At 36.7% G+C, this 9318-nt stretch overlaps 2 protein-coding genes across 5 annotated transcripts in view; one reads left to right on the top strand and one right to left on the bottom strand.

The window, feature by feature from the left end:
• Positions 1-1091, top strand: part of LOC100180212 (WD repeat-containing protein on Y chromosome) — a 24021-nt gene extending 22930 nt beyond the window's left edge. For all 4 annotated transcript variants that reach the window (XM_026833742.1, XM_026833743.1, XM_018811368.2 and 1 more), the window contains one exon: positions 203-1091. In XM_026833742.1, coding sequence (XP_026689543.1) covers positions 203-390 — 188 coding nt within the window. In that variant the 3' untranslated portion in view covers positions 391-1091. The remainder of the gene's footprint in view (positions 1-202) is intronic.
• A 1096-nt stretch (positions 1092-2187) lies between these two features.
• Positions 2188-8077, bottom strand: LOC778572 (homeobox protein Hox-C12a). The gene is made up of 4 exons (XM_002123146.4): positions 6236-8077; positions 4366-4500; positions 3892-4112; positions 2188-2783 (listed from the first exon to the last, which is right to left on the bottom strand). The coding sequence occupies exons 1-4, from the start codon at positions 6825-6827 to the stop codon at positions 2613-2615; spliced, it is 1119 nt and encodes a 372-aa protein (XP_002123182.1). The 5' UTR covers positions 6828-8077; the 3' UTR covers positions 2188-2612.
• Positions 8078-9318: the final 1241 nt, after the last annotated feature.

Raw genomic sequence — 9318 nt, 5'->3', positions numbered from 1 at the left:
TACCCCGCAGACAAAACGGGCCGAATGACTTGTTAAGTAACGAGTGAGTCAAAGTTTAATAAGCCACTCTGTATCTTAGCGTGCATTTTATGCGTATTCGTAATTGTTAAAATAACAACGACATCAGTTTTGTACAGTTTTAGCAACTCACCGATAGAGTTATAAAATCAGTTATCTATATATAATAAACTCTAAATTATAGGTTTACGCTGCAACAACGAAGATGATCTGCATAAAATGCCACTAAATCATCTTTATGAATATCATGATAGCGACGGACTCAATGCTCAACAAGGAAAACGACGATCTAACCAAGTACCGCATCGTCGTAACCATACTCTACCGCCTCTGCATTCACCAGCAGCTGAAATTACTTCTTCAGTACCCTGATAACACCAGCACAGCAAGAACAGCTCGCCAGAGAAAAATCCCAGTTGTTACGTATAATTAGTGTAGTTTTGTGTTTTTCCCTCTAAATAATGAAGTTATTCTCAACACATTGCTTTTGGCGGATGTATTTAAAAAAACGATTTTTATGTTAACAGTATATAGCTCTTTAGTAGCTTAATATTCTTTGTTTTTTACCAAATAAACGAGAAAAGAGAATGAAAACATGATTAACCGTCTTATACCCCTCCCTACTGTACAGCAATATTCAGAGACATAAACGTGCTACACAAATCGAATGTCGTACATTTTATGCCGTTTTTACTTGTTCTTTCGCATTATCTTGCGTGTAAACTACCGACGGCCCATGACTACATGTTTATATAAAGGTTTGAGCAGAAACCACCACCAATGCGATCGATGGTACAATAGCGGTAGCATATTTGTGCATCATGTTGCTTTTTTAGTGTATTTTTGTTTGATATATAGCACGCAGACACTGTTTTACAGTCATAAAACAGGTCATTTAATTAACATTCTACGACCTTTGATTGTTTTCTTATAGTGATCAAACTTTAATTAAAAATCTGTTTTTGTTATTTCGCATGTACTTTCATTTTAAATCTTAATACAAAATCTGGTTAGTATTGCTCGCGAATGAAGTAAAATCAGATCAACAATAAAACATAATAATATATCGATAATATTTTTAACGCTGCTGTCATTCAAACCCACACAAAATGTTCTCTATACAAATACAGCCCCATCTGTTACAGTTATAAGTCGATCAAAAAGCCAATATGCTTTGTTTCCAATGTTATAATAACCGACTTGTTGAAGTAAACGTTCGGTTAATAGAAAGGCGGTTGTACATCTATGGTAAATGCCTTCGATTGATCTGTAGATGGCAAACAACCATTGAGATCGCTGGGCGTCAATTAGCTGCAGGATTTACTTGCCGCAAACACGACCGAGGTACAAAACGCGTTTTGTCGTTTTATTGAGAAGTCGAGGGCGGATGTTTGCTCAGATGTTCTTGCGGATAATCGTTTTGGTTTGTTTAAACACTACCCACATTATGTGATCGTACGAACATAGTTGGTTTACTTAATATTATTTCCAGATTTATTATTAATGAGGTGATTATTCCGATTGGTGACTCACTCGCTATGCACAAGCAAGATGTTAATAACGAATTAATTTAATATAAAAGGCGCACTTGGACGTATAGAATTCTGCAGTTATGAGTTATGCCTCTTTTTTCATCGTATCACGTTTAGCGGTTAGTGATCGTGCTCTGCATACACTTGCATCACATATTATTATCAATTGAGAACACGACAATGAATGAAAAGTGATGAGTGTACATTTCGGGAATTTATTAAGGTTCGTGCCCAAACACAGGGGACACGGAGATCCTGGCAGCCTTTTAACCTCTGTCTCATACCGGAACACTCATTTGAAGCACGTATGTGGGAGGTCGTGGTAAAGTTGGTTAAATAATCTGTAATTCAACGATAACGGTCTCACTTGCGACTCAAATACGTAAACAGAAGTCAAATTAATAATTTATTTCATTTGATGTAATATACAATGCCGATTTTGTATTTTACAAGAATAAAAACGTAATGAAAGTGGAAATATGTTTGCGAAGCTAAAACCAAAACTCTGTCTCTACATAATGCTTTTACAGATTGTTTTCATGGAAAACAGTTGTAAACTTCTATTTTAAAACTAAACATTTTCCGGAAATGAGGTTAGTCAAGCAGCTGCTTACGGCCAATTAGAATACTTCTCACGTTCTAGGCCGGTGGTGTATTCATAGCAAGTAAACTCGATACTTTGTTGGTTTTGCACTAAGTCCTCGCGTATTTATGGGAACTATAGCTAAAGTGAAGTGACACTGGTACACATGAGCGCTAGATTAATATGATGAACTTGAACCTTAAATTTAAACAACAAGCAAACTAGACATTCGAGCAATATGGACCAGTTGTAATAGACAATCACATAACATATAAATCACATTTTCTTATCGTGATGACAATACCTTATTTTATACGTGTATAGCCAGACTATATTTGCTACAGTTGCTGATTTCTTAGAATGGAGACGCTTGTGTTTGTTGGTATACAAAAATAAACTTGTTTCAAATTATAATCGCTGTGCCAGGTACAGTTATACAAGGAACATTCAGTGTGTTGATATTTAAAATTACTGCTGCTTTATTCATCAACTGCAACCTGACTTGTAGCCCCCTCAGTCTGCTCCCTTACGCACTTGGGAATCGGTAGAACCTGCACCTTGTTGTTTTCTGTTGACAAAGATGACGAAATCATTTGACGCTCTTGGGAATTTCTCCACTTCATTCTTCGGTTTTGGAACCAGATTTTTACCTGTTTAAAAAATGAACAAAGCATTTATATTATAAAACATATTTTACTTTTATGTTTTTAAGGTTTAAAATCATTGTTCTCGGTGCTTAACAAGCTTGGCATTCTGTGTTTTCGCAACCAGGTTGTATTACGCAGAAATGTTTTCGAGGCCCTGACTCGTTCCTAAGGTTAATTTGGGTCGATACGCACAATAAACCAAGACTCAATGAATACGCACCCCCCAACAAATAAAGTATTGCCCCAGCCATCACTTACCAATTAACCAAGACAGCTACACAACATCATGTAATAACCTAAACAAATTTTACGCAAGCCGAATCGCTCTCTTCGACCTTTAACCACGCATGCCATGTAGAATGTGCCAAATAAAAATTCTCTTTTAAAATGAATTTGTCGACTCTTGTGTATTACAGTTAGAGCGTGAATTGAGCTATCCTGTTATTGAGGAAAAATTTTACATTGGTACTTTTATTCCTTTAACGGGTGTATTATTGCTGATATAAAAAGTGCATACTGACTTTAAAGCAGTGCATCAGTATCAAATATACGGATACACCTGTATAACAATTCCCGGTCAAGGCAGTTATGGTTGCGGTGCTGTGAAAAATTAAAATGGACTTTTCCGGTTGAATAAAAGTAAACTTATGTCTAAAAACAAACGCAACGTAAAATCTTTTGGCAGGGTTGCGAAGCATATGGTACCGGATATCACTTTCCTTTAATGCACACCTTCAACTGCAACGGTAATTTTTACAATAGCCACTTATTAGGGTAGCAACTGTAAACCTTGTATAGCCTATACTCTATGTTTTGACGGGGTAGAACATAATGGTCAAGTCAGTGTATACATGTTCGCGCTCCTGTTTATCCCGATTTTGCTTGCACGATGACAGATGGACGGACAACAACATACGTCTTAAGTACGTTATTAATGGGCATAACTGTTTAGGGTAGGATGCGTGGTAATCAAATTATGTGGTGCAGGAAATTGATGACCGAGTGTTATTTGAGACGAATTAGACGAGGCATAAGATGCTGGTAGCGGTAAGTTCCGCGTTTTGTTTTCATTTCAGTCGCAGAGAAACATACCGAGAATTTATTACCGCACCTGGGAGTCTTTTAGGCCAAGCTTGAGCGCTAACTTCTTTCTATCGGGCTTCCCAATGTACTTTTGGAGCTGAAACTTCTTTTCGAGTGCTTTCCTCTGATTATCAGAGAATACCGCCCTTCTTAGCATTCCGCGGCGACCCCGCCCACGAACCGCCCCCTGATACCACGTTGGCAAAATTGGGGCCACAGGGTTTGAGTGCACGTATGTTCCGTGGGTGACTGGATAAACAAGCAAGGCCGATTTACTATTTAACAACGATAAACACTGACTATCGTGGTGTGTTTAGCAATAAGAAATTGATAAATTTTGTTCATTTTGTTACCTCCTAGTAAAAACGTCAAAAAACAATATTGTATTTATTGCTTCATATAAAATATTTGGTTTTATACCTTGTCCTAAACATCTCCATGCTAAACATTGAAAAAAACAAATAAAAGCTAAATATTTAAAAAAATTACTGTTGCGATTTACCGTAATGTGGATATTGTGTAACCGGGTGTTGAGAATACGGATGACACGCTTGTGTAATCAAAGTAGATCTTAGATCTTGTGTGTGTGAATCTTGCACGTGACCATGTTGACAATCAGTTGGCGGTTGTGTTTTTTCTATAAACATACCATTTTTTAGTTGGAGGCCATTCAGTGTACTTTATATAAAATTATCACATATTTTTGGTTTAAAACTTATAACCTGTTTTGTTTATGGATGTCCGAAACGCCGTTATATGGCAGAAAATCCACAAATTGACTTAAAGGAGCTCTGGCTACTACCAGGTGATACAGGTCAGGGGTTGAGAACAAAAGATCGGCGAATAAATGACAAATGGACGTGATCATTAAACAACAGGGTTCGGTTACTAGCACCCACCACCACGTCATTGACCCTTGCCATTAATTAGTAACAAAGAGAATACTAAGATACAAGCTTGGCGTTTCAGGCTGGAAATTAGATTAAGCGACCAACTAAGCGGTCAAGGCTACGTGCGTTCAGTGTCCACAACGGACTCACCAGGGTGGTAAGGTTACCAGGGGTCACGAAGACCAGATATTTAAGAACTATCTTTTGATTGTGAACCTGTGTGTACAGGTGTGTATGACACTGGAGGAAATGGCCGGGTCGTAAGGGTCGAGTCCAAGCAAGATGACCTATTTATTAAACTTACCTAAGTTAAAACGTGGGTGATTAGGCTTATTTCTATTTTTTGATGTTGTTTTAAGCACTGGCGTATCGCATCGCTACAAAAATCATGATGTTATGTTTTTATTCATTACGAGCACTATAGCAAGTTATCAAAATTGTTTTGGTGAAAATTGTGAAGTCTTCAACCTATAACTTTTAGGCCGAACAATCTAAATCTAAAGTCTATGATCAAAGTGTGGAACATAGATATTGGTTATGACGAGACAAACACATCGACAACAAAGTTATTTTGTGGGCTCGCCGCTTTTAACAACCTTCTACTAAACCAACAAGCTAAATTGGCCAGAACACTCAAGCATATGTGGAAACATTCAAATACATGATCGCGTGTATCGCAGACTCAAAAAGTTGTTAAACTTACAAAATTAAGCTATTCGCTCCATAGCACAGCAGTAATAATAATATCAGTTGAGTATTCGAACAAATTTAGAAAGGACGTACATTGCTCCAAAATAAGGAGAATCTCCCGACTACAAACGAGTCTAAAATCAACTCAATCTTTGTCATAAACCGATATTCCACGTCGATTCGTGTCACCGTTCTCTTTCAGATGCTAAAATGAATTTTTCACCGCTTTGAAGTAGCTAAGTCCGACATTAATCGCGTTATAAAGGCTATTTTTTCGTAAAAGATCGACTTCGTTTGCTATTGTCACTCGATGCCGCAATTGTTAACTGTTCGCTTTATCCACAATGTCTTTGTCGAGCACTCAAGTTGAAATTTATTTGTTTAACGGATGTTAACATCGATTTTTCGTCTTTGCACCTTTGGAAAATGGCAAACACCGCAGACACAATGCAAAATCTTCATGTTTGCAGTAATAGATTACTGGAACAAAGAACCATTTCATTTCTAACTAATGTTTAACAATATTATCGGCAGAACGTACATACGTTTTGGTGCTATATGTGGTGCGGTTGCTTTGTGTTAAAAGTGGCGATGTTTAATATAAAGGTGAATCAGTATCCAACAAAAAATATATATTATTATCTGCCAATTCAAAAATCAAAATGACCATCAATTTTCCAAAAAGGTTATAAAATGTAAGTACAGATGTTTCTGATTTAAAATAATTTGCACTTGACTTAATACCCAATTAAATAATTCTCGGTGTCTAACTTAACCGGAACTTTAACTTACCTGAGTTTAGCGAGCTCTGATTTTTCGAAATGGTATCCAATGAAAGAATAGTGCTTACTCCAAACTTTAGGTGGGGCTTCTCGTATTGCTGTTTTGGGATGGTTTCAGTTGATGTTTTCAATACTTGATCCCGAAAATTTGATTCCTGGAAATTCCATCCGTTCCTCGAGTATTGGCACCGCAATTTCGTTGCATCTGTTGGCTGACGGGTGTGATTTGTATCAGAATTTGCAACGTCTTCGTCGGCGATGGATAATTCGTGCTTATCTGCTAGTGTTAATAAAGAGAGAGGTCTTTTAATGCCGTTCAGGTTCTTTTGATCTTCAAATCTATTTGCAGATGACGAATACTCTGATTGGTCGAAGTTGTTTTGCACAACAGAAAGCGGTGATTCGAAATACTTCATAGGAAAATTTGGCAGTCCAAAGCGGCTAGGAACCCCACCATGAACAATTTGCTCTGTTGCCATCTGCAAATATTCCGAGTAGATCGAGAAATTCGGCACCCTCCAGGCGGGATTTTGGAACACCCACTCCGGTGTAAGCAAAAAGTTCCACCCGAACTTTACGGCGTCAGGGCCTGGAAAGGCCATGGTTTTCTATGAAATAAATTATAACTTGTTTAAACCACCACTGTACGACTTAAAGTGCTTCGCAAGAAAGTCAGAGACGGTCACTTGCAGAATTCCCAAATGGAATTTTTCGCATACGTTTCTTGATTTTAATGCCGTGTGGATTACAGAGGCGTCTTGCTCACCCAAAATGGCTAATCCCCCATTTTTTCTTTTAATTCTCTCGTTTCTTTATCCTGGACATTTGAATTTATGTTAGCCTGTGGAAGAAGCAGCGTGGCAACATTATCTCCAAAAGAAAAACGCAAAGGTATAATTCTAACTCATCGCTATAAAATAAAATTATAATTTACCATTAGTAAACTTTAAACCACATCTCAATCAACATTAACCATTTAAAATTCCACTTGGAATAAAGATGTATTTATTTGTGCTGCTCCTTCCGTAAGAAATAATGGTTAGCAATATGCACGTGCCAACTGATAAGGTCACATGTTGATGAAACCAATCAGTCACTACCTGTAGTGAGCGCTAATGGTCTGTCGAAACCTGACAACATGGTTAGGTGGTTTATAGCAGATCGTTTCTACACTGTTGCGTTTGATTTTCAAAGCCAAACTGCTTTCTTACTGAACGAAGACGTTATTTGAGGACTATCCTTTGTCGTTTTTTTCGCTACATTTCGAAGCTTTACCGCGAATGTAATAGTACGTGACTGAAAAACCCAAACACGACCAATTCGTTTAGCTAAACGGGTTGCACTCTCACCTTTTAATCTTTTAAAAGCTAACTGTTAAGCGAAAGTACGTGTTAGGGATTTTAAAAAGGTGTGAAATTTGCATTATGGCCATTTCGTGTACCGAAATATTGCCAATTTTAATACTCGTTGTTTTACGAAGCAAAGAAAGTCCTTAAACAACTTCACCAATTTGTTCATTAAAGTAGAATAAAGTCAATCTGTTTTTCCGTTCACAGTAGGAGACAGACTGAAGTAAAAATACTACATTATTGACTTAACGTTTTCTGTTGTGACGTCAGTTACTCGAAGCACTCCGAGATGATATAAGCTGCCACGCCTCATCGAGAACGTCTTTAACCGCGCAGCATTGAAAACTGTGTACGAGTCCCAATTCAATAAATCACACGATTGACATCAACAAAACTTGTGCAGTTACGACTTCTCAGTCAAATCAACAACCAAACAAACGAAATCAAGTCGTTCGTGTTCCTTGCTACATTTATGATAAGATATATTAGTTAGAAATACCAAAAAAGTGTGAAAAAAAATCGATAATAAATTTAGACAAGATTCAGAAAAAGTAAAATTAAAAAAGTTTTTAAATTGAAGATGTATTTTTAAATATTTATCATGACCCAACCGATACTGTTTCCAATTCATCCCGACAAATTCGGAAGTAAAACATGTCCACCCACCATCGACGTCCATTTTAATGTTATTGAACAGTTTTACGTTTCTGAAAAAAGGATTTATTTACACGAATATTTAGAAAATAGGATTTATTGTTGACAACATTAATATAAAGGTTACTTTTTCTTCAATAACAAACTGACAGTTGTTTTAACAAATAATATAGTAGGGTGGGGGAAGATGGGACACTTTGTCAGACGAGACTTTTTTATTTTTTTTTACGGACCCCCATTTAATGATAATCTGGAAAATAAGGTTACAGAATTATTTGACAGTATTATCACGACTTTATAAAACGCCCGTCAAAGCAGATTACTGTTTCTAAATTAAAAAAAATATATGTAAAATAGAAACAGTATACTTTGAACAGGTGAAAAAATGTAAAATAGTAAGGTGCTATTATTCAACCATAGTTTAATAAAGAAGTAGTTTCACGGGTAAGCGATATCACGTGGTTCGTCACGCATGACTGTGGTCCCACTCCGCGGCAATTTGACTAGCAGAGAATAATGTTACTTGTATTGTGTTGGTTAGTGGGGCGTCTCTAATGTTTGGTGTAGCAACACAAACTTGTCTTACAATATAAAAACTAAATGGTATCCATATACGCAATGACAACATCTAAGTACTGCAGTGAGTGTATGTGACTAGTATTTTGAATTGGTTTTTATAACGATTTTCTGTTGTTTTTGCTGCCAGACTTTGTTGTACTTGTATACCCCAATACCCGAGGTCAATTAGCAATTATGTGTACCATTTCTGTAGAGTCTGATGAAATCATTCAAGAATTTATGAATATACCTGAGTTTGAAATTGAGAAAGCATTGATACAGAAATGCGTTTGGGATTACAGGAAACTTGTTCAAGTCTACCTACTGAAAGACTGGTAAAAGAAATAATGAAAAACTTGGATCCTTCAAGAGAACTTACACAACACGGAGAGGTGTTTGCCAAAAAGTGGATAGCAAATACCAATTGCAGAAAAAAAATTGACATTCTTAAAATCAATATTGCAGACTATCCATCCTTATGTCATGATTGTAATTGTTTTTTAATCCAGCACTTCCCAATAAATTCAGTGGT

The sequence above is a fragment of the Ciona intestinalis genome, chromosome 3, assembly GCF_000224145.3.
Source record: "Ciona intestinalis chromosome 3, KH, whole genome shotgun sequence".
Classification (NCBI taxonomy): Eukaryota; Metazoa; Chordata; class Ascidiacea; order Phlebobranchia; family Cionidae; genus Ciona; species Ciona intestinalis.
Note: the sequence above shows the minus strand (reverse complement) of the source record. Positions and strands in the feature narration are given on the sequence as shown.